This window comes from Anser cygnoides, chromosome 1 (assembly GCF_040182565.1).
Source record: "Anser cygnoides isolate HZ-2024a breed goose chromosome 1, Taihu_goose_T2T_genome, whole genome shotgun sequence".
Classification (NCBI taxonomy): Eukaryota; Metazoa; Chordata; class Aves; order Anseriformes; family Anatidae; genus Anser; species Anser cygnoides.
Genome location: NC_089873.1, coordinates 183,979,350 through 184,004,840, shown reverse-complemented (window position 1 = coordinate 184,004,840; position 25,491 = coordinate 183,979,350). Strand labels below are relative to the sequence as shown.

At 43.6% G+C, this 25,491-nt stretch overlaps 1 protein-coding gene across 5 annotated transcripts in view; it reads right to left on the bottom strand.

Moving 5' to 3' along the window:
* The window catches only part of FAM124A (family with sequence similarity 124 member A), a 42,190-nt gene extending 16,924 nt beyond the window's left edge, over positions 1 to 25,266 (bottom strand). For 2 of the 5 annotated variants that reach the window (XM_066989397.1, XM_048068282.2), the window contains exons 1-2: positions 25,049 to 25,258; positions 15,116 to 15,147 (exon numbers count right to left, since the gene is read on the bottom strand). In XM_066989397.1, the coding sequence (XP_066845498.1) occupies positions 15,116 to 15,147; positions 25,049 to 25,146 (130 nt within the window). In that variant the 5' untranslated portion in view covers positions 25,147 to 25,258. The other 3 variants (XM_048068283.2, XM_048068281.2, XM_066989389.1) reach the window with 3 other exon arrangements.
* Between the last annotated feature and the right edge of the window lie 225 nt (positions 25,267 to 25,491).

The following is a 25,491-nucleotide window of genomic DNA, read 5'->3' as shown; positions in this document are numbered from 1 at the left end:
CTGAGACATCTATTTGGAAATAAGCTCTGCAGTTCTCACAGCTACGACATTTTTTCCCCCCATGACAGAAGGGGATTAATTCTTTTTGACTTAGCAAAGGACCAACATTGCTAAGAGGTAATTGCTCTCAAGGTTGAAAGAGCATTTCACAATCCTAGACTTTTTACTCATCTGCTAGGTAGCATTGCCACCAGGAGAGGTTACAGCTGTTAGCAAACAGCCCAAATGCTGAGGGCTCTCACACTTGATGTCCTAAAGCTGGCAGCAGAAGGTGGCCTGGTATTTTATGACTGAGCTTCTGATGGGCCATTATGTGTTGTTTTTATTGTGTTGCTGATGCAATACTGCTGAGCAGAGAAAAAAGGAAGCCCTGCAAAGCAGTATGGCAGTCTTATCCTGTGGCTCTTCCTCCCCTCCTTTCCCTGCCCAGAAGCTGGGGTCTTTTCATCAGGAAAAGACATCCTGACAGAAAGCAGTGGGCGCTGTCAGGTCTGTGCCAGCTGCTTCACCAAAATTCAGGCTGCCTTGTCCTGGGGACAGACAGGACAAGTCTCTGTCAGCGGTGGCCATTTAGTGACGCAAATGGGCAACGTGGGAAGCCATGGGTTAAGGGTGGAGGGTGCGGGGACAGCAGCTACCCCTGGGAGGTGCCATAAAGTTCAGAGTCCAGTATCTGGGTAACACTGTCCTTGTTGAAGCTGGCCAGGAATGTAGGACTCATGGTGCCAAAACTGTACGAGCAGCTGTAACTTCAGGTCAGTACCCAGCAGCTCAGAAGCTAGGCTCAGGTGGGAGTTTCCCCATGGCAGCTGGATAATGCTAGGTTAGAGAAACCTCCCTCTTGCATTTGTTTTTTGGCACTAGGGCTCCTCTAGCAGAAAGGCTGCTGTGGTTATCCGGCCGCAGCTGGCAGCCTGGCCCCTCTTTTACAAGGCCCAGATTACGTCCCCCCTGAAGGGGTCCTGCATGAAGACCTGTCCATTTCTGGGGTAGCGCTCCAAACACTTGTTCATTTCAGAAGTCACCACCATTGGCAGCCTGGATGACATCTGGTTTTCCTGGCTTCACCCTCCTTGGCTGGAATTCCATTAACTGCCCAAATCCGGCCTGTAGCAGAGCTTAGGAGGGAGATGAGCACCTGCCTTCCCAAAACATCTCTCTTACACTTGTCTTGGTGAATCAAGATAGGGACCTAAAGACCCCACACACTAACCAGGAGATACTTCATGAAGAGCTACCTACAGAGTTACGCAAACCTGGGAAGTATTTGAGCTAGGATGGAGACTGGGGCAATGAGAGATTTTAGGCAGACTGGATCCCAGCCCCAGTTTCTGCATAGGAAAGTGCATTTCCAAACTGAGGGAGATATTTTCAATCCTCTCTGCATCTACATTTTCAATTTTCTATCAAGGAAACTGAGAGGAGGTACTCGGCCTATAAATATTTGACATAAATTTTTGAGCTGAGCTGGAACTTTGCGTCGTGAACCTGAGCACTAAAACACGAACCTGCATTTCCATGCTATGGCACACCACTTCATGGGAACCAAAGTCTGAGCCTCTTACAGCCTTATAGACTGGATCCCTTCGTCACTACATCAGTAACATTTCAGACTGAATTCTGATGCTGTGAAGCACTACAGGAGAGGTAAAAGAGGCAGTCAGAGAGGATCAGAACGAACATGCTGAGCTCCAGAATTGCAGCACCCATCAAACAGTACTTCATTACTAAGAAATAATTGCTAGCAGAAGGTAATGAAATAACTCAAAACTGAACATCATGGATCAGCATATTTTGTTCATTGCTAATAAATAAAAATCTTCTAACTCTGGGAATGTAAACAAACAAACAAACAAAACACAACACTTCCTTGTATAAATAATGTCAGAAAAAAAAAAAAAAGAAAAGCAAACCGCTATAATATTTACTAATTGAGTCTTCCTGGGATTTTTGTTGCACAGATAATTTCAATATTTCCTTATTTCAACTCCTTTCCAAAACACAAATAAATGTTGAAATGGTACCATGTCTCACTGAGCAGGACCTTCACATTTCATTTGATTCTAACACAAGACTGACCCTTTTAGGTGTGTTAATTGAAAGGCTCTAGGGCAGACAGAGGATATTTTCATAAACAAGGAGCATTATTCTGTCAGCAGCTGCAACAGAAGTGGTTACTGGCCACCTCTGGCAGCAGAACCCACTGCTAGGTCACGCTCTGATGAATTATGCAGCATCAATAATCTTTTGAACAGGCAGGATGTGACAGATTCACCAGCTCCTCCGTTCTCTTTTCCCACTGTTTAATGTCATCTGGCAAATGCAGGACTGCAGCATAATGTGTTTCTCAGCATGCCCTGCTTAGCACACCACCTCAAACTCACGGAGGATGCTCAGAAGCGATAAGAAAGGGGATATTCTGCATGGCACTGTGACAAGAAGAGAAACCTCTTTCACACTCCCATCAGAGCAGCATTTTCCTGTGGAGCTGCAGTTGAATGTTCTCTAACGGAGGTAATGGTGCCAGGATGCTCACTCCTCCATCCTTGCTAAGGCAGTATGGAAAATGCATAGCAGACCTGCATACAGAGAAGCAGGGCAAAATGGTCAATCTGCTCCTCCAGACAGTCACATAATGTTAGGCTCTTTGTGCTTTTATCTAGTTGCTCTAGGGCTCAATAAAAGGTATCGAGGAAAACCAGCGCTGGAGAATGAAGCCTGTTATCTGCTTGATGGAGATAAAAAGCTTTCTGACGCATCAATATGAACAGTCTTCTGAGGAGATGTCATTGCCCTTAGTATACAGCATGCAGCCAACCCTGCAGGACTGAATCTTATTAAAAAGTGATACTTGATGCCCACAGAGGCACTGCATGACCGAGCAAAGGCAATAGCAGATCTCACCGTGGGGTACCTTTGCTGTTAGATGGTGCAGCAGATGCTGAAACTCCCTACTGTGCTACAGACCCAATGAACTCCCCACCTGCTGTGTTACAGACCCAACGCCTCCCCACCAGCCCTGACCTACCTAATGGCATTGTTTCATGCTCAGCTTAAGCTGCTGTCGATAGGGGCCATCTCGCTCTCCCTCCTTCACCCCTCCATGCACTCCTGCTCACTGTTTTGTTGGCCTGGGTACTTGTGTAGCAACACGTCTTAAGCTGAGCATGCAACTGCACCTTGACTTGCTCTCCTGTTTGTGCTCCTACTGTCCATGGTGCCATCTCGGCTCGTCTTCAGAACAATGTAACACCCTCCTTCTCCCCTTCTTCTCTGGGTCTCAACCACTGCTGCCCAGAGTCATCCTGTGGAAGGTTAGGAATCTAACAGATGTCCCTCCAGCAGAGGCTGTCCTGGACTCCTTTTGAAGTCAATGCCAAGAGTCAGAATCAAACCTGAGATGAAGCCCACAGTGCTCCACTGTCTATAAGTGTAGTAGGAGCTAAGTAACTACGCTTCTGTCTTGATACCTTAGCTGTGCAACTCATAGGGAAAGGTTGTGGGCCTATGTGATTATCTTGAAGATCACTCTCGTTCCGGATGCTTATCTTGCTGTACCACTTTGTCAACAAATAAGACATGCTTTAGCGATGATCGCTACAGAAGAAATACTCTTGAACTATGTGATTACATCCTCTGAAAACAACTTCTAAGATTCCTTTAGTCAAGCTGCTGTCTGATCACACCAAGGTGAACACTCAGGCGCTCCTTAGGTCACAGATGTACCCTCAGTCCCTGTTTCCCTCAACTCCTCATTCTCAGTGCTTCAGCCTTTTCACTTACCCCCTAACTACCTGGCAGATGAGAAGCAGTTCACACTTGGTGTAAAGATACATCTGTGTTGTCTGCAAGCTGACTGTCCAGCTGTAGGTTGAGAAAACAGATGGCTTCAACTCACATTGCAGCCTTTTTAATCCCTGAAGGCAAAAGTTTGTCCCTCTGCTTTTCTTCCAGTTCTGATGAAACCTGTGGGATGTTAACATCTCTGAGTCATTTATTTCTCTATCAAAATTTGCTGAATGTGGTCAAGGGCCTGAAAAAAATGATTTTTTTGAAGAGAAATGACACAATTGTTTCGTGTTTCACTTCAAAAACATGCTAAAAAGAAAGTGACTGGTGTGCCACAGTGTGTTTTTAGCTGTCTAATCCTGCATCCCTCACACTACAGCCTTCTCTTTGCAAATCCTATATTTTCTATCTAGGCTTCATGCAGCCTGCAGGCATGTCAAAACAGAGGCTGTGCTTTGCTGTATATTAAACACTTAGCAAAAAGACCCCCATCTCCAAGAAAAAGGTGTATCTTCACACAGGCAAACAGTAGGAGCCCACAGTAGGTGGTTTCAGACCCCAATTACAAGCAACCAAACCATTGACAATCTCTTAAACGTATACCCAAGATATGGATTTTTTCCACCAGTGCTATGGTCTACTTCATCAGCTCCTTACTCTTCATGCTGCTGATGTCCTTGCAATCTGGTGTTTTCCTCTAAAATATGCTGCTGACACCATACTTTACATTGGCAACAGCAATGTTAGAAACAGAGTCTCAATTAAAAAAAAAAATCCTTATCATGTACTTACTCTTTGGGGAGAGTTGAGGTCTTATTTCAGTGCTCTCCACAAGCACCACAGATTTAGCTACAAGCTTGCTGAAAAGCAAGAACTTCAAAATGCTGATGTGCTCACACATCTCTGGGACAGTCACTACTAAATCAAGACTAGTGGTAAAATGGCAGACACAGGCAGTACTTTTAAATGAGCACTGCCTGCTTGCTCTTCCATCACGATGGTGCCAGGGCCTTCTAACCAATTTTTCCAAGAGTACTTTGCAGTCCAACTTGTGGTGCTCGCCCTGTACTTAGGTACTCCTGATACCTGGAGCAGTCCGGGGCAAATGTTCACTGAAAAGCTCTGCAAGCTACAATAGGGAAGGTTAGCATAAAGTATTATTCTAGGAATTTAGGGGCACTCTCCTAGAAGCCAACTGTTTTTATTTCCCCTCTTCCCTCCCACAGAGTTCACCACAATTCAAGAGCTGTCTTGGGAGTCTTAGCCCAGTCTGCACTGCATGTGTGTCCATACCACAAAATGGATTCATGTGATTTGGCATCTTCCTTACCTGTCTTCACTCTAAAGCCACAATCTACCTCTATTTCCCCATCTAGGGGCTCAAATGGCTCCATCACATAGCGATTAATTCTCATGGGAGACCCGATACCCATATGAGAAACAGTAAGTGATTTTTTTTTTTTACACCCTGAAAAATATTCCTGGTTTGTGGAGAACAGCTGGCAATTGTTATTCTGTATGTATCAGAAACAATAAGCAGAAAACCCCTCTGGGGGGAAGTCAATCGTAGCGGTTAGCTTCTGCTCACCAGATTTGCCCCAGTGAGTTCAGTGATGCTGCTGGTGCTGCATCTCCAAGGCAAAGCACGGGATGTTACACAGCAGCCTATATTGCTGCTAAATTCAGTCCAGTGGAGAAATATAGGAAAAGTGCACTAATTATTAATGCTCAACCATTACATTATTTTGTTTTATTGGTATTTTCTATTGCATGTAGAACTGAAATAAGTTGCCCCACTTTTTTAAGGGGATAGGGGAGGGAAGAGGGTCTGAAACTGAAACACAGAGAGAGCGGTATTCCAGACGACTCCAGCTTTCCACGTTAGAAAGTTTAAGCTTTGCAAAGACGTAAGTCCTTTCCGATCATAAAATCTTCCTACATAAAGATATGGGTTGTTTTACTGGGCAAGAACCCAGGTACTGATCCTTGGTATTCATTTCAGATCTCTGTTTGGAGTTTCAAGGTGTGGTAATTCAGTAAAAGTCCCATCAGCAATCCCCGATAAATCAGAAGCTGTACTCCATGCCTGTCAGCATTCAAACTGCATCCAGCAACATATAGTTTAAAGTCCTTTGACTGCAAGCATTGCATTTTCTTCTGACTCCTGTATAAAGCTGAGATTCTAAAAAAATATGTTTTTTATAAAAGCACAGAAAGAACATGGCATTTGAAAAAAAAAAAACACACAAGAAACTCTGTACACTTGAGCAGCTGACAAATTTGGTCTAACAGTGAGCTCCATACCTCACACAATGTACTCTAGTTAACTGAGAGTGTGATTTTATGATTGGCTTAAGACAATTTAAGACTTCACTGCTGGCACTCTTCCCCCTGCTATTCCCAGCTAAGTGTTTCCACTGCTTCCCATGTGTCACATCTAGATGCAAGTTGAAACAGCTTGCTGAACAGACTGGAAAGAAAGACTCAGACAAGGAATAATCAGGATTGTTCCTTCTGGTGGCAGTCAGAGAACGGATCTGGCCAAAAATGTTAATTCTCAGGAAGACTTCTTTTAATCAGCTTGCTCTCACAAGGAGGTGGCTGGGAAACCCGGCCAGAGAGAAGGCAGGAGCCACGACAAAGCGTCTACAGTAGGGATGCAGCCCAAATAAATCATGGGATCAAGCCCTGAGGCATGATCAAGCATTGCCACATTTGTGCCTGTCTAGACAATCAACTGTATCAGCTTCAGAACAAAGGATACATTTAGACTCACCAGTTCAAAAACTATTTTGAACCTCAGGATCCTTGCAGCTGACAGGAGTGTGCCATTCAAAAGACCAACCCCATCCATACCAACTGCTGGAAAAGGGAAGCTAGCAATAGAAAGCACGCCTTGTGGTCAGCGTTTCATTCTGGTATCTCATGCAGAGAGATTCAAGCCAGGAGTCACCTGGTAAACATTTTATGTATCTTTTAAAATTACAGATACAAGATTTTTCCCCCAAAACTATTTATCAACAAATACAACAACTATTTACCAACAAAAGTGAGGCAGGTGTTGGACATCTACTGCTCTCAAATGCAGCACGCATCAATTAGCAAATGTCCCAGCTCCACACTGAACCTCCATGATAATTTTATTTATTTATTTATTTAAAGGAATTCAGATAAAAGAAAATAAACCACAATAATGCACTGCAGCAACACAGTGAGAAAACTAATTGCTGGCATTGTCAACATAGCAAGCATTTAGTAAAAGCTGCCTCAGTAGCTTCAGCCTTCACAAGTGTTTTGCCATTTGACTCAGTGAATCCGATGGCGTTTCCCCTCCTATTATAACTGGTGCCTCTGAACCAGGAGTTGCCTGACAGATTTATTATGGGACAGATTTACTTTTTTAGCTTCCCTCTGTGGGCTTTAACAATTCAGACAGATGTCTCAACAATTTTCAGATCATTTTCATCGTTGTACCAGATGAACTTGGGAGTGTCAAGATCTTTCCTGCAACCCATTGCTCAGGGTGGAAGACCCACTAAACAGCTGCCTAGCTCCTTGTGGTTTTCTGGGACAGCAGCAGTAAAGCTTCCACACAGGGAAATACAATCCACATCACCTCATAATCCCATTTAACTCTCTGAGATCTTTCTTGTAAATTTTTACTAGAACTGTGTGGTACTCCATAGCTCGGTGTTTATCAAAGCTGCCCTGTGCTTCTGAATCACGTCTGGTAATGAGAAAGAAGAAAGATTTGCTTATGTGGTTTTGATTATGGCTATGTGCACTAAAAACAGGAGCTAGAAAAAAAGTCAGATTGTCATTCATACTTACTATTTTTTTTCTGTATAATTGGTCCAGTTTATATCTGCTGCATCTATATAACAGGAAAAAGAACAGCCTGGATGTGGTCAGAAAATAATACATAATGGTGATATAAGGAACAGCAGAAGTAGAGTTCTGATAGCTCTGGTCCAGTAACTGTTTAGGGTAAGCTAACACTCCTTCAGTACTGAAATCCCAAGCTAACACTAAGCCAGGAGGAAGCAATTCAACCACGGGACGCACAATTGGGTGTGTGCTAAATGATCCTAAAGACTAAAACTCTGGCTTTAACACAAAGCATGGGTTACTCCAAACTAAAGATGTTTAAAGAGGAACTTCAACCTTTACAAGAGGAAGGGCTTGCTTGTGGTTAACAGCACATACTTGACATGCAAAAATCAGGATTTGGTTTCAAGCACAGCTACACAGATGTTTGTGCATGTTCTTCCATGTGACTCTGCCTCAGTTCTTTACTGTCTTCTGTTTCTGGCCACTGGCCATCTTTAATCGTGTCTTTAAGTGCACGTGTCTTTAAGGGCTTTAGGGTTTTTATATTTCCCCTCTAATCCTTATGTTTCTAAATAACCACGTGCAGTAAGACCATCCTCAACACATTATCTCCCTTAGAAAACAGTGTCCTAACCTGGTCTTCTAGAAGGTAAAAGTGCAAATAGCAATGTAAGTTCTTTATCAACAGCCCCGGCACAGCTCCCAGGCAGCGGTGCAGCAGCAGCGGTAACTCCACACAGTGCCTAACGCAGAAGTGGACACTTGTAGATGAGACTGTGATGTTGGTGGGGCTAGGAGGGTGGGTGGTGTTGTGCCATCAAATGCCATAGCAGAACAAGAGATAGATTAATAAGTATGCAATGGAGGTGGCAAATTAGGGACTGGAGATGTTGCTGGCCTGATTCAAAATTAAACACAGGAAATTCTGTTTAAACATAGGAAAAAGTTTTTTTTGCTGTTGTTGTTTTGTGTTTTTTTTTTACTGTGAGGGTGGTCAGACAACCATCTCCAGTGATCATCTCCGGACCATCTCCAGCTTAGACCAGACCATTTCAGTCTTCCAACCTCAGCTTTCTGTGATTCAGCACCGTTTTCTATCCTGTATCCAAGCATTTGCATAGAATCATTTAGGTTGGAAAAGACCTCCAAGACCATCTAGTCCAACCTTTAAAAGGAAGAGGAATTTGATGATGAGCATGTATACCAACACATTTTGCACAGCCAACTACTGCTAGGTGGCATGTAGCATGACTTTTTCCTTCTTCACACAGCTGCAGTGGGCAGCAGCACGCTGCTCTTTATCTCTAGCAGCATGACACAGGCCAGGTAAGATATGCAGCAGATACTAACTGTATTTCCTGTGGAGCTGCCACTTCAGGTTCCACCACTACATAAAACACCTGAACTTGCAACATTGGCAGATGCTGCAGGCTAAGAGCTCTACATGATTTGGGCCCAATTTCCTCTTTCATTTTTCTTTACACTTTGATTCATCTTCTTTTTGTAATACTACCTTCTGGGAATATAGCATGATTCTGGCAAGCCCACCATAATTTGATTTTGCAATTTTATTTAATAGAGCCTGTTGCCAGCCATTGTAAAATCATCTCAGTTCTCTGTAGAAATAAGAAACAATATACTATGGTATATCTTCATATTGCAGTAAACGAATATAGTTATATCCTTACACTTACTAAATGACACTTGTTGAAGAAATACACTGAGAATATACCCACTCCAGCAGTCCTGGGACAGAACTGGTTTGAACTAACTGAGCTTAAAGCAGGCAAATACATTACTAATTTTTACCTTTGTAACAGATTTTTAATGGCCCTAATCAAACCCACCCCCCTCCTGCTCCTGATTAGTTTTCATCACCTTTAATAGTTAAGTGAAGGCAACCAGATTTCAAAATGGGGCACGAGTAACAGGAATCCATTTCTCCATGTGCTGTTGTTGAGGATACTTATAAATCTACGTAACACTATAAATCCTTACACTCCTGTAGCTCCTGTTATCTCTGCAACCAGGAAGGCTAAATCTATTATCTCTAGTCAAAAGCTCCACTAGTGCCCATTTTGACTGATGTGATCCCTCGGTCTCTAGAGTGTTCGGTAATAAAAACTCTTAAGAATTATAAATGGGAGAACTTCTGAAGACACTGACTTTGCTTTCCTGTATAAATGACCTAGTCCTCAGGGTGGATATTACACTTTTTTCTATTCAAGGGTACTTTTTCTCCTTACATTTCCTTCCAACAGTGGTTAGAGTCTGAGAACTTGAATAGAGATGGAAGAGCTGGATTCTTCTGTGGTAACATCAAGAAATAGAAGCCATGGGGAGAAAAAAAAATAAAAGAATGGAAAACAGAGAAAAAGAGACAAAACAGAAGGATCAAAGGAGAAAGGCAGCATGTTGTTACATACCCATGGTATGAAAACGGTGTGACAACTGTGCATTGAAAAGCTCTGAGCATGGACGGGACAGATGGCCCAATCCTGACTATTCATGCTCTACCTGATGAACAATATCTGTACCTGAGAAGCTTTTGCTGGGTCCTCAGGATGAAAACACAAGCAAATACTGAATTTCCACTGCTGATGTTGACCCTGGGTGCAGCAACCTCACAGCAGGGTTCAGAGCAGAGCTGCTCAAAATGAAAGCAGTCTGGCAGAGCACCGAGTCAGAAAGGAGAGGTGGCACAGCCTTGGGAAACTACAAAGGTTTACCTCAAATTCAGGACAGCACTCAGTTTTGGGCAACTGTTATTTTTCCTGTTTGGATGCTGTGACTTGACTGCATGCCGTTAACTTACTCTAATTGTCTTTAATGAGAGTTGTGAGGTGTTTAAGTAAGACTGGGAAGAAGTCTGAAAGAAAAAGAACATTGATTTTGGTATGTTGTCTTGGACGGGTTAATGGCACATGTGTAAACATGAGGTTTCAAGGCTCTTTTCATAAAAAGCTCTTTCTGTAGTGCCAGAGATGGCTTGTTCCCCATGACCAGGCCCAGTATAAAGAGTGTGCTGCGGCTTCTTTTTCTTCACAAGGAGTGAAGAAAAGGAGTAATGAAGGAGAAGGTTACTCATCTGTTGTGGCTCTGTGACATTTTAAAGCAATAATATCAAAGCAGGAAAGGAGAAGGAATAAGTATTGGGACTGGCAAGCCTTCTCAGGCAAGTGTCATTCAGGAGATAAAAACTGCTGTTCAAGCCTTCATTAGGGCAGCGTGCTGCAACGCACAGCTTGTGCACAGAGGTAAGAGCCTTAGCCACTCTCTCTGCCTCTGGCATCGAGACTAACAGAAACCTCACCACTCCTGTCCCACAGTAAAGACTTCAGTTTTACAGGTGAGGATTCTTGACACTTGTAGAGAAAATAGAGTCCAAACACAGCCCAGGTGAGCTGAAACGGGCAATGCCAACAAACCATTGATCCAATCCCAGAACAGAGACCTGAATTTATACTAGCGTAGGAAGAGAATACAAACAAAAAATAATTTAAAGGTAAATTTTAATAAAAAAGACACATGCTTGGTAACTCACATAGTTGTAAATCTGTAAATTTGTAAATCTGCCAAAAGAAACCGTCCTGTGCTTAATTTTTAGAACCCTGGGTTACAAGTATGTGCAACGTGGAAATAAAATTTTAATAGCCCTGGCCTTAGGTTTACAGTGGAAGAACACAAACTACCTAAAAACAACCCAGAAGTGCTGAATTATTTCCTACTTGCTAAAGTAAAAGCAGAGGAGCAGGGGAAGGTAACTTACCAGCTTTCCAACTGCAAAGCAGGTGGGTGACAAGCCTCTTTTACATCGGTGAGAAGCATGACATGAACCATGGTGTAGCTACACGGTTTTGCTATCTCGAATGCTCTACAATCTGCCATGAGCTTGTGCCTTATCCCATAGGGCCAGCTTTGTGTTTCATTTACTGGCTTAACTGACAGGGTACAAAAGTGTATCCAGGCAGTTCCCTATTGATTTCTTAGCTGAAAAATGTCAGCAGTAAAACAAACAAATGAACAAACCAATCAACCAGATAAAAACCCACCTATTTTTACAGTTATTTCTAAGACAACCTGGTTAAATTGGCTCCAGATCTGACTAAGCAGGGAATACTTCACATCTCAAATCACAAAAATCTTGCTTTGAAATGCTTGCTTCTGGCTTGGGTCTTTCGCAAGCTCCACAAATGCAAAGACTGTGCAGAGGAGGATGTAAGCAGGCTCCATCAAAGCTCCTCCTCCTGGATTGAAAGTCATCCCTGAAATGCGCAGCTCAAAGCAGCTTGAAGATAATTGCAGTGTTGATGTGCGGAGACCGTTGCTTGTTATGCTGACCAATCCTAATTAATTATTTCTTTGTGATTCCAACTGCCTGTATCCATAAAGCACCGACGGCCTTTATATTTTGGTATTATGCACTCTGGGTAAAGGTCTCTTCTGTGTTTTAAAGTGCCTAGCACAATTGCCTCTCGTATATGATCAGGGATCCCTAACGGTAATTGAAAACTGTAATTGAAAAGCTAATTGAAAATATGAACAAAAAGCAGCTTATTGCATTTGCTAGATTAATGAAGAGCACACCAATGGGCAAAACATCCTATTAGGACGAAGCACACCTCCTGCTAAATAACAAAGGGAGAAGTGGGCTATGCACATGAGGATTCAGAAAAGAAGAATGTCAACATTAATTTAGCACGTACATTCCATGAAACCACACTGCTGAACCTTTCAAAGCCGTAATGCCTCAAATCCCAGCATCTATCAGGCAGGTTTGCCTGGCCTATTTCCTCTGCTCGATAAGAAAGGGAAAAGTGGCCCACAGTCACCCTAGCAACAGCCAGAGCCGGCACAGGAGGTGAGTGGCTCCATTTCTGCACAGAAATGAACACAGACACACTCTGCAAACTTCAGTACTCTTGCCCAAAGTACCTCCTATAAAAAACCCACCAATGTTAGCTGGATGCTGTGGGGAAGAGCATTCTTTGGTTACCCAAAGCTGGGACACAAGGGCAAAGAATAAAAGGACTGGGATGCTGCCTAAGACCAAAGGTCCAACCAACGTGCCAGAAAAGGCTTTGAGCTGGTGAACGTCTCCCTGGGGAAAACAAGTCCTGGAAATAAACCGTGCACAGACTGGTCTTTCCATTGCCACAAACCAGCTGTCGAGATTTCACTTGACTTGGGTGGTGCCTCCTGCCACTGTGTGCCTTTGCACTGGCACGAGGTCCTGCACTTTGCTCAGCTGCTCTCATCGCAGCAAGCAATACAGGCAGCTGTAGTTAATTCTCTCCTACCCTCAAATCCTTTGGAATGTCCACGGAAAATCTTTGTCCAGTGGAGTTTATCCAGAACTTCACAAGACAGAATTATTCATTTATTAAATGCTGAAATGGGAGCCTCATTGGCACCAGAGGATAAGACCCCTGAAAAAAAGAACAAATGAACCAGTGGTACTTCTGGCTTAGATAAATTTCATTTCATTAGAACGGGAGCTTCAAGTGAAGCAGCTGTAGATAATGGAGACTCTGCTTTTTAATTTATGAGAGTTTACTTTGCATTATATTAGGTCCTAATGGCACCATTGACCAGACTGTTTTCTGTACAAGTGATGCCACTTTCTGAATCTCTTCCCCAAATAAATTAAAATGTTCATATCATAGTTGTATTTTTTTTTCTGATCTTTCTCCCACAATCTTTTCTTCAAATGCATGATGCATCCCCAACTGCCAGCCTCCAAAACAAAAGCATTTCTCTTCCACCTAACTTCTTTTACATCAACGTTACTGTTGCTCTCACACTGTCTGACCAGACTGACCACAAAAATCCCACACAAAATGCAAAGCTAAATACTGCTACTTGTGAAGCTGCATCAATATAATTTGCCTTGGAAGCAGAAAAGAGAAAGAGAGAGACAGTCCTGTCTCCTGAACTTTTGTGTCTGTGGTGGGATGATAATGCATCCTTGTTCTGACAAATTACCAGTGTTGAAATACAACTGTAATCCCCACATATTGTGGATAGCCTTGGTCAGCAAGACAGCAAGGTGACCACACAACGTGACAAACTATAGCTGCCATACGACTGAACATTACTTGTGCAAACAGCTAATTTAATAAAAATGAAGACTTAAAAAATTAATGTTACCTTTATTTTTAAAATATGTGGCAGCCACACGAAGTTGTTAAGAGATCAAAACCTAATGAGAAATAATTTACTTATTTGTGCCTTGCCTTCTGAACTTACTTGCCAAATAAGCATGCTTACTAGGCAAACCCAAACCATCACCCAAAACTGTGATTTGAGGGGAAAAGCACACACCTGGGGTAACCAGTCAAATTCAATACGCATTTACTATTTGTGGAAAAAGTCAATTGGCTGGATTTTGCCTTCCAATCATTTCAAGAACTATGCCTGCCAGTGGGAAGCCAGCAATGTATTTAAACAACAAAGTTTAGGAAAAAGCTGAGTTGAATTCTCTTTTTCTCAGTTGTGTGCACACACACAGAGCAGATGGAGAAAAGTCAGCAAGCTCCCTGCTAGTCACATCGGCTCAGGAGCCAGACATTACGAATACTGTCTGATCCAGCTCTTGCTGAAATCAATAAAAGCCCTCCACTGAAGACCATGGAGACAGAAAATAATGCTCTCCATGCATGGAGAGTGTGTGAATGAAGAAAAAACTGACAGCTTTCTTCCCCTCTGATTTTCATGGTGCTTCAAGATCCGGATTATAAAATGCAATTACTCATCTATGAATTCTTGATCTGCTTCCTTGGCATAAGTAATACCCTAGTCTGTGTGTGTACCAGGGAGACAGGCATCATCTTGCCCTTTGATGAGCGCTGTAGATACAGGATGTCCTACAACTAAGAGAATGGTTTGAGTGGGTAGATAGAGGACTGAAAATGCACTGCTTGAAACTGCTTTAAAAAGTGCCATTTTGCTTTGGTGAAAAAGAACACTAATCCAGATACTAGGATTCATCTTTTATCAGTAGGATAACCTGGTATTCAGCTATCATAAACAGAAAGACTGTGACACTCGCTAGAGCATCTATCGCCTTTGAAATCAACAAAACGCTTCATAGGATTTGTTCTCAATTGCGTCCTTGGCATCAGCGTACAATAAACATTCAATTATTTCCACATGCCCCAGCTCTAATGACATTCATCATTACAGATTCATTCAGTTGCAGGACCCATTCACATTGGCCAAGCCGTATTTACAGATTTTGTTCTCGTTTTGCCTTGCGTTCATATGACCTCTAATATTTACGATTTTACACATGGCTTGTATTTCAGTCACGAATCTCCAATCAGTTTAATTTATATGCTGCTTCTAGACATAGATCCAAGAAGAGAAGGAACGAGGGCTTTATTGTGTCAGTGTGAGCTCCATCATAGCATTGGGTTGACGTTAATAAATAGAAACAGTCAGGAAAACAAGAAGATGAGATTCCATTTCCAAAAAGTCTCAAAGTTATACTCACTGCTGGTAGAGGACATGCGGCTGTACTCAGACCTGCAAGACAAAGATTTCAGTTAAATGGGGCTCTATTGTATTACATCTAACAGAGAGAATAAAAAATGTACCAAAACTAATTCACATTGCATAGTAAACTAAAGTCTACTTCGTATGCTTATTTATTTATTTATTTATTTTTAAGGAAGGCAATAACTGGAACGAGTTTTGAACGTGGCCTCAGAAAAACTTGTAAAAATTTTGAAAACACTTATGTAGGCTGAGTAAAGCAATGAGGGTTTTTTCTAGGGATGGCAGTGGCTGGTAATGCTGCCTCACTTCAGGCATAAAAATAAAGCTCAGAGGCTTTCTATTTGGAAATAAATAGGTTGCTTCAGATAAAGATTAGGAGCAGAAGTCGACTACATTTTGACCCTATTCCTCTTCTTTCTTGTCTTATATCGTCTACAAGCTGTTTTGCAGATGTCTTTTTTTTAATTATTTTATTTTAAGAGAAGTCTATTCACAAAATTTTTATTCTTCTTTGGACACAACTGGCAGGGAAGACCCCAAAAGAGAGGACTGAAAGGTAAGCATTTTAGATTACAAAGGGTTTTTTTTGTTTGTTTTAGAAAACCCTTTTCCTCTTCAAGACATCTCTCAGCAAAAACACGGGCTAGAAGTTCTACTTCAGTGCATACTGGGTTATCCATGAGAGCTGTTAAGAGTTTTGAGCACTACTGCAGTTAATTTTGGAGCTGCACATAACCCCAAACTTCTGAAAGCCCTGTTCTGGGCTGATTAAAACTCATAAACACGGCCCATTCATGTCCTGAAGATCCAGAAACACTAAAGTAAAACAAATATGCCAAACAAATGTACTTTATTTATTTATTTATAATTCATTTCCATTTCTGAGGCCCTGCGTATGACTTCTGAGTGCTTGATTTTGGTCATTCACAGACCCCCCACTTCCTTTCTCTCTGATTCCCCCAAACAGACCCCACTCGCCAGAGCCCTCTGCCACTATTAACTTCTTGCACATATGCCCTGCAGTGCCCTGAACGCAACAGGCAAACTGTTCATGGAGACATAACACAGTTCTTGGATCCAAACCTATTATTATTATATTGTATTATATTGTATTGTATAAACAATTCCAACAAGTTTGCGATATTTCCTTAAATCAAAAAAATGTGTGAGCCTTGACTCCCAAGATATTTGTCTGGAAATAGATACCATCTAAGCATATTCTTAAGATACCTTGATACTCTAGGTTCTCAGGCATCCAAGGGAATAAAGGCTATCACCCCCCAACAACTATAGTGGCTGCTTTAGGTTCTGATATGAACTTATCTCTGCAGAGGAACCAAAGCAATGACAGTCATCCCCGTGTTTCATAGTCCAATGCTTAGCACTTGGTATCCTGCAGGTAGGATGCAGGACTGCTTCTTTAGGTGAGGAGGAGCACAAGGGACTACCCCCAGCTCTTTTTGCCCATCCTGCTGGACCAGTGAAAAGTGACACCACCTGAATTTTTTACAATACCTGTATGTGCCTGCTACACAACACCTCCTCCACGAATAAAATGTCCCCCCCCTTCACCCACACTTCCCCAGGACCCTTGTATAACTTGGAAAGGTAGAGGCAGTGATGGCACGGGCAGAGGGAGATGTTCTTCTTCTTCCTTCTTCTGGGCCATCTCCACACCACTCGCCCAACCCTGGGCAGGTTCTGGGGGAAGCAATCCCAGGGGCTGGTGCTGTATGGGGGCAAAAAGCTGCAGGGTTTGTTCAGCAACGAGTCATGCGGGTATCCTTTGGCACCATGCATATTTGTAAGGGTGTTAAAACTGTGTAGCATGCCACTCTTCACAAGCCCAGAGGCAAGCAATATACACCCAGCTGCCTCCAAGCATCCCAAGCAAGGATTCATTTGGTCTGCACTTCTGTTTGAAAACAGCCCGAGGCTTTCCTTGCTTGTATCTGCGTTCAGCAGTTGGCAGCTAATTCCAGCGGATCTGCGTTGCTTGTGTTTCAGATAGGAGCGAGACAACATTTTGTCTTTTGCTTACTGCAAATAGAAGCAGCTTTCTATTACTTCACACTGTTATTTTATTACCCCAGAGGGCTGCAGGCATATTACAGGGCATGGAGAATTAATGAGTCCTGAACCAAGGGAGTGTCATTCGGCATACAGGCAGGCCATGAAAAATGAGACAAGAAGAAAAATAAAAAGATGGGGAGTGAAAAGGGAGGAGACAACAGCGTGCTCAGAGACTAATTGCACAGACGCATTTTAATAGGCTTTAGAAATGTATTGTGTTTTTTTTTTTTTTGTAATTCTAATATGGTTCAAATTAATATTTAATTCATGTTTGTTGCATAACTGACATACACAGAATTAAAATTTAAAAAAAAGGATAATTAAGCTTAAAGGCTTACGTTAACCTCAGATACTGAAATAAGGACTGCACTTTCCCTGAGCTCCATCTATAGTTGATAACGAGAGGTCTCTCCCGTGCTGTTGGCTAGAGATGAAGCCTACAGAAACTATATTGCTATTGTAAGACCCTTGGCTACATACGTAAAACCAAATGGGATGAATATGAGCCTCTCTGTGTACTCTCAGTGCCAACCTGCATCGTCTTTTGTCCTTCTTCTGACTCCTTCCCTACAATTTCTTTTGTCTTGAATCTACTACTTCTTAAGAGCAAGAATGACAATTAGTAAAATCCTTAATATTTCAGCACATTAGCACAAACCATTCAGATTCATGGCGTGCAATGGTAAGTGGTTTACAAAGTAGGAAAAAAAGAATGTTTTTCCTTACAGTCATCCTTGTAGGATACTGAATTCTAAATTAAGTACAGAAATAAACAACTCCTGGGTCATGTAGGCTCTTGACATGAAGCAACTTTGTTTCCTCCCATTCTTTCCATCCCTGTTTTAAACATCCTGAGCATCAGCTCCTATCAGTTCCCCTGGGAGATGATTCTCCCATTAGGATAATTCAAGACTAAAGCACTCTCTGGCTCTAATGGTGAAAGACTGGGGCCATACTGCTCAGAGGCTCCCAGCCAATTACGTGGCCTTGCAGCCAGCAATTTCCCCTGTGCTACTGATAGATATTACAGTACAGATAAAAGGAAAGAGATGTTCAGGACAGAAACTGAACAAATGGAGGACTGTTCCCTTTATGGGCACATAATGAGAAAAAAACGATCAAAAGGGGTATTGGAGCAGTGGGAGGTACCAAAAATTAGGGCAAAGAATTTGTGCTTAACGGTCAGCCCACCAGCGAAGAGGAGCTGTGAGCATGTCAAGAGACATTAAAGTAGGAATGCAGAAGCTTGAGATAAATGTGGGACCTAGATTCCCACTAGAGCTGTTGAAGGATCAGGATGGTGCATTATCGGAGAGCGTAAGTCCATCACGAGCACAAAGGATCCTGAGCAGTCCTCTGAGATCAGCCTGCATTATTCATTGATGATTATTAATACAGAGCCTCAAAATACCCAAGAGGGGGAAACAGCTCACTGAATATCAGTAGCTGCTAGCACAACTTGCAATTTCTGAGTACGATACATAAAAACACGCTAAACCCCTTTCTTTGTGGAAGAAGTGCTGCTACGTAAGGTCTCTCTGAATCACAGAAACAATCCAGGTACTTCAGCATCTCACTGTGCTTGGGTTACTTAGGTCTGATGATCAGCTGCGGCACAGCATCTCATTAGCAGTGCCGCACTGGTGACATGTAGGGTAATTAACAAATGTCATCACGGGAACTGTGTGGGACTGAGGTCAACCAGCGTGAAACAGTCTGCACCTGTACCATTAAAACCTCTTGCCTTCCAAACCAGCCTGGCAAGAGGTCTTCTGCAACTGGTCTCTGGCCACGGTAACATGGTGAAAAAAGCTCCTGGCTCTCCCAGGAATCCCATGGGAGAATTAGATGGCCCCATCCAAACTGATGCCATTGACCGTTTTAAGTATTCAAGAGTATGGACAAAACTGTCCCAGAGCTCAGAACACCCCCACATGCTGTTTAATGCACGAATATAGCTAAAAGTAGAGTTTCTGAGCCAAACAACATCTCCACAAGGCAGTCTGCTGTGTAACATGAACACATCTCTCAAGTTATCCTAACACACTACTACACTGCTTTGTCCAAGATCCCCATTGCCAAGACTCCTTAGTCCCTAGAAACAAAATAAAACATAGCAAAGCAAAACAAAACCAAATCAAACCAAAAAACAAACAAACAAACAAACAAAAAAATCCCCCACAAAAAGTCACTACCATGTAAAGTTTACTAGCTCCTCTGTTGTGTGCTCCCTTAGCTTGCCTAGGACCAATGGTATGGTACCTGACGTACTCACATTTTCCCCTGTCTTCTCTGCCTACAGTTGTTTCAATTTCACTGTTTCATATAAGAGCTGCATTTAGCAGCTTCTTTGCCTTCCCTCCCCCAGAAAGCACTCCACAGGGCACACAGGAGGATTTTATAGCAGTTAGAGCACAACGTGTGAGACAGATTTAGGTTTGTAGCTCTGCCTTGGGTTTCTTCTCACCAAATTCCTGTGGGTCAGATTGCAATCTGTTTCACTAATACCTATCCAACACAAACCCATTACCTTCGCTGTACTTCTACTTGTGTAATCAAGACGACTGCAACGAAGTAACTCAGAGCAGCTCGTCTCAAAACACCTTGCTCTGGATTCCCAACAGAGTGATGAAGTCAGAGGATGGATTCCCACAGCCCAGCTGTCACCACCACGCTCAAGAGCTTATTCCCAATACCTATGTTTGAGGCTGAACATGAGAGACATCCCTACTGTCATCCCCATCATCGTTGTATCAGGATGAAGTGTTGCTTCTAACCTTCCACAAGGCACCTGATGAGGCAGGACCATGGTGTTTTGGTTAGCACCCCTGCCTTGGCACCCCATTCACCACACCGTGCTCCCAGAGGGATGGATGCACCAGGATGCAGATAGCACAGATCTACCTCCATGTAGCATCCCCTCCTGGGGTCCTGTTCCTCTCAGCCGCAGTTAGCTGACAGAAACCTCATTCCTGCTGAGACCTAACCATCGTGGTTATCAGTCAAAGGGGATTTACAGTCAGTTTCAATATTGCTTTCAGCACCCAGCCCTAGAGCAACACACTGGAAAGGTGTGCCTTCCCAAAGGTTCAATGAAACAGCTTCACTCCAATGGTTAAATCTGATCAGAAAGGGTGCCTCAGTCCCAAATCATGACAAAAAGCTCAACTTCATGTTGTTTGAATGTCAAATCACAGATAAATTGTACAGCTTGACACGCCTAGAATGATGTATATCTACGAAGTGAAAGTTTCAAGAAAAAAAAAAAGCAAAAATGAAAAAAGCCCCAAGGTTAAAAAAAATAAAAATAACAACCTCAAAATAGGTTTCAGCAGCAGTGATTTGTATTCCTGAGAGTTTTGCATAAATGGATGAAATCTGTGACAAGAGACTGACGTCATATCGAAGGACTACCGTATACAGATGACAAAGTCTTAAGTGTTGAAACCCTTTAAGCTGGAAGCATATGAAAATGACATGGAAACAACATCTCCTCACCCCAGACAAATGGCTTGTCTACTCATTCAATAATTTAAGCAGCCCAATCTGACTGAGGACACACGTCTACTACAATATTCTTAATACTTGTAAGTGGGGTACACCCTCTTTTTTACAGGTTGTCCTGTCTCCCATTAACAACTGTATTTTCTGAGTCTCACACAGGTTACAGAATTGCAACAAATGAGAAAAGGATTTTTTATCTGCTTAACAGATAAGTAAAAGGAGGCTCAAAGAGTTTGTGACTTATCCAGGGTCATGCATGCAGCTAAGGACAGAGCCACAAGGAAAAATAATGAATGTGTATAGCACAACCAAGAAGTTTTGACAATCTCTGTAGAGATTAATTTGGGGAAGATAGCCACAGGAGAAGACAAAAAGGATGGATTAAATCCCCCATATAATAACTACAACTAAATAGTAGTGGATTTTGCTAAATATACATTAAAAATAACTGCTGCATGGTACAGTGCCCTAAGCCTATGCAATTTTTTGTCTCTGTTTTGAAAGGGATTTCTCCATACATCTTTAAACTTTCCTCAGCAGTTTACTGCTACCAACTGCTAGTATAGTTTTCCTTCTTCCTAAAATTCATCAAATACTCAGCATTTAACTACTAGTGGATGTGGTTTGCACCATTAATAAAACCTTAATATTTAGGTTTTTAACTTATACAGAAAAAAAACCCTTCTACTTCAATACTTCTGTGCATTGAGAAGGGCATTGTATTTCAAGTCTTCGGTTGCTCTAAAAATATGAATGAAATTTTTGAAGTACACGAGGAAAGGCTCAAGTTGCAAATTCAAATCATTTAAGTTGAAAGTTATAACTTCTCAAAACTGTAAATGACTTTTAAGTGAGGAAGGCAAAAAATGAAGGGCTTAGGCAAAGTTTGACACTGTTAGCAAGCTAATGATTAAAGTGTGAACCTCTTTAGGCATTGTCTCTTACAGATGTCTAAGGGAACTTGTGCAGTTCTGCTGGGAATTGTCACAAATAGTGAAATCTTCATTAATGCCAGTTATCTCGCTGAAGTGTTATGCTCAGTTAAGGCACATACACTTAATACAAAGGAGGGAGCATACCTATAAAAGCAATCCTCGAATACAGCCAACTGGGCCTAACAAAAATTTAGGAATCAAACATTTAAGACTTTGGGTCTGAGAAACTACCAGTTTTCTACATTCATTATGCTTCCCTCTGGATATCAGTCTTGAATGCAATGAATTGAACCAATGCAATGCATTGAACCAATGCTTCACCACTAGCATCAGTGACAGCAAGAATCTTTCTCGTTGCTTCAATTTGGTGTGCCTAATAACTTCTAAAATTGTTTTAGTTTGCCACTTTGGGTGTTTCAGACCCGCCCCAAAACTGAGCTCTGCTATTCTGAGTAATGATAGTGAAATAACAGCGTTTGCATGGCTTGTGAAACCAAGAAAATTCAACAATGCACTTTTCTACAACTCATTTTAAGCAGCTTATTATGGTTTTTTTCTAGCCTTTTTGCTTTTCTCGATGATTGATCTACAGTTTTAAACATATTTTTCCTCCTTTTAAATCCTTTCTTCTACTTGTCTTCCACTCTGTTGGCTTTCTAATCAATGTCCACCTCCCCTCCCCAAAAGACCATTTTCTTCCTAAAATTTCCGGTTTTATAGTACCAAAACACTACAAAAAATGTTATAGCAGAAAACTCTCAGTCTCCCATACTTCTGGGCTAAAAGATTTCAGTAGCAGATGAAATAAGGGTTTTACACAAGAAAGCTCAAAAATACATTTCCTTAGAAGGCACACTTGGTACAGGCAATGTCTCTTAGACCCAGGATGGTCAAACTCTTTCAAATCTCATTAATAAATAGCCAATATAAACTAATTGGCTTATACGTTCTACTCACTCTATTTAGGTACTTGACAACAACAGCTCAATCCATTCTGATTGGATTCAGTCACTTAAAATACACTGTTTTTGTTCTGCAGCCTCTTTGCCAACCCTATTTACCGAGGCAAATGCAGTACGAGGAAGATGTTTTCCAGTGGATTAGGAAAACGAAGGCTTAAAACTGTAACTGAGCTTTCCTGGAGCACAGACCTTTGCCTGCACTTGCAGGTGGAAGCTGCAGCAAAACCTTAAAAAGCAGACGGGGTACTTGATGTACGAGGCTGGCTGGTTGTTACAAACAGCTTCCATGGCACAGCCTCCATGTCGGAGCTCCCACGCCGTTACGTGCAATTATCGGGATGACAGCGGCTCGCAGCGCCTGGCTTTACTGCAGGCACTGCACGCTATTGTTCCCTGAGTGACAGAAAGGGAGCACTCGATGTAAACCTCTTACTGAATCACTTGGACAGTCGTCTGTCCTTATACTTTCAAGGGATGGCGGCTGAACTTGAAAATTGTTATTTATTTAATTTTTAACCATTGAGTAATTAGAGAAAAAGGCAAACAGCTCAATTCAGCAATATCTAGGATGGGACTGAGACAAAGCAAAAAGCAGATCATCTGGTAAGAAGAAAAGGCAAGTGCTGCGAGCAGTTGGGTTGGTGAGAAAACTGAAATACAAACATTGTGAAAGAGACATACGCAACGTGTTTATCAGACTAAATAGCTGCTAAACAGAGCTAAAAATAATAATCGAAACGCAGAGACCTATTGCTTTTCCAGATAAACTCCTGTAGTTATCAATTGCCATATGTCCTCGTTAAAGTTCCTCAGACAGACTCTTCTGCTAAGCTACACCTTCCAGTGTCAAGCCGGTGACAGGGATGCTTCATAAAATCATCAGCTTTAACACCTCACCAACACCAGACGTAAGCGGCTGTCGTGCTCATCACTGAGGTCTGAAGGCTAACATCACCAGCTGGGGCAAACCCTTCCCAGCGCCCCTCCCAAAAAATGCAGATTTCTCTGTTCTGGGTAAGCACAGCAAACTGAGAGTGACTTGACCCATCGAGGACGTTTTGAGCTTTGAACCAGCCATGAATTCAGTGATTAGTTACTCTTCCTTTCACCCACATTCCCTAAAGATGCTGTCCCAAGAACTAGAAAGAAGACATGGATTTTTTTCCGTCACGTGACACATTTTAAAACTTTCACTGCCAGGTCTGTCTGCAATACTACAACTATGTAAGATGAAAGTCCTTAGCTTCTCAGACCACAGAAGAGTTTAAAAAAAAAGTTATTTGAATTAATAGTTGGTAAATGAAAGAGAGAGCCATATTTTATGTCTTTTCTTTTTTTTTTTTTTTTTTAAAATTTATAACACTGCAACTTCAGTTTGGGTGCCGTGCACCTGACACCACTTTGCAAAGAATTCGCTCTACAGTTCTGTTACGCTCTCAGTCTCATACACCAGGACAGAGCCCCAGCACCCCTGTATGCGCTATTATTTATCAGTATCAGTTTGAGAGCCGGATACCGTCTTTTTTCCCTGAATCTCAGCACGGGTTGTCAGGGCAGCAAGAAGGGAGAAAGTGAAGGAAAGAGTCGGAAGGCTGTCCGACCTTGCTGCACCTGGGTGCATGCACACCCTCGAGCCCATGCAGACTAGGGACCAAGTGAGACACACTAGACAAGGAGCTGGGGCAAATACAGTCGGAAAGCAGGGAGGGAGGAGAGCTAGGAGAGAACAGCGTGAAGGGGAGCAGGCAACCTCTGTTCATGCTTTTGGGGCCGGAGAACGAGCAAAGGCTCGCTGCTGTTCCCCACACGATGAGCCGGCAGCAGCACACAGGACGGGCAGGGCAGCAGCTCCCTCTCCCTCCTGCGGAGGTGGGCTGAGGGTGGGAGCTGAGCGGGGGGATCCCGTGGACGATCCCTGCAGCTCCGTGGTCCCAGGAGGCATCCAGCTTACCAACAGAGCAAGCTGGGGCGCGGAGCCAGATAAAACCGTCACTCTGCCCGACTTTAGTGAGGCGCTTACAGGTCGGACACCTACCGGCAGAGCTGAGGGCACTTTATAGGCCGGTATGGTGAGCATCGTGACAACGCTAACCGCATTTTGGGGCACCCACGAATCTAAGCCCATCCTCAACACGAACTGTCCCGGGCTGGCACCAAGCCCTCAACAAGGCACCCCCGGGCCCTGCCCGCAGCTTTGTTACCTTCCTCCAAGGTGCGTAACGAGGACGATGACGGTGGGGGAGGCTTTATCCCAACCAGCCCTAAGAGGCTGGGGGGACCGAGGGCTTTCCCAGCGCGGGGATGCCTCAGGACCCCCGGAGGCTCCCACCCCCCGGGCGGCGGGGCTGAAGGACGGAGGGACGGAAACACACCGGTGCTCTCTGCCCCCCCCGCAAGCCTCTCCCCCCTTCCTTCCCTTCCCAACCGCGTCCCTCCCAGCCCTCCCCCGCTCACCCTCCCGTCTCGGCTCCCGAGTCCCCGCAGTCCTCCTCGCCGCCGGGGCTGCTGCTGCTGCTGCTGCTCCATGGCGGCGGCGCCGCGGCTCCGTCCATGCCGCTCCGCTCCGCACCGCTCCGCGCCGCCGGCTGCGGGAGGGAGGCGGCGGCGGGAGGCTCCGGACCGCCCCTGCACGGGGGTCGGGGCCGAGCCTTTCCCTCCCCGGCCCCCCCCCCCCCCCCCGCTGCAGCCCGGCCTCCTGCCGCAGCCCCGCCGGGCGCTACGGGGGGCTCCCGGGGGCGGCCTCGCAGTCGTGGGCTGAGTGCTGCGGCCTGCCGCCAGGCCTCCCTGCGGGCCGGGGAGGGCGCTTTGAAAGTGACCTCCAGCAGGGTGCCCAGGACCCCGTCCAGGCGCCTTGTGCCGCTCTCCCAGGAGGAGACCCCACAGCCTCTCTGGGCAGC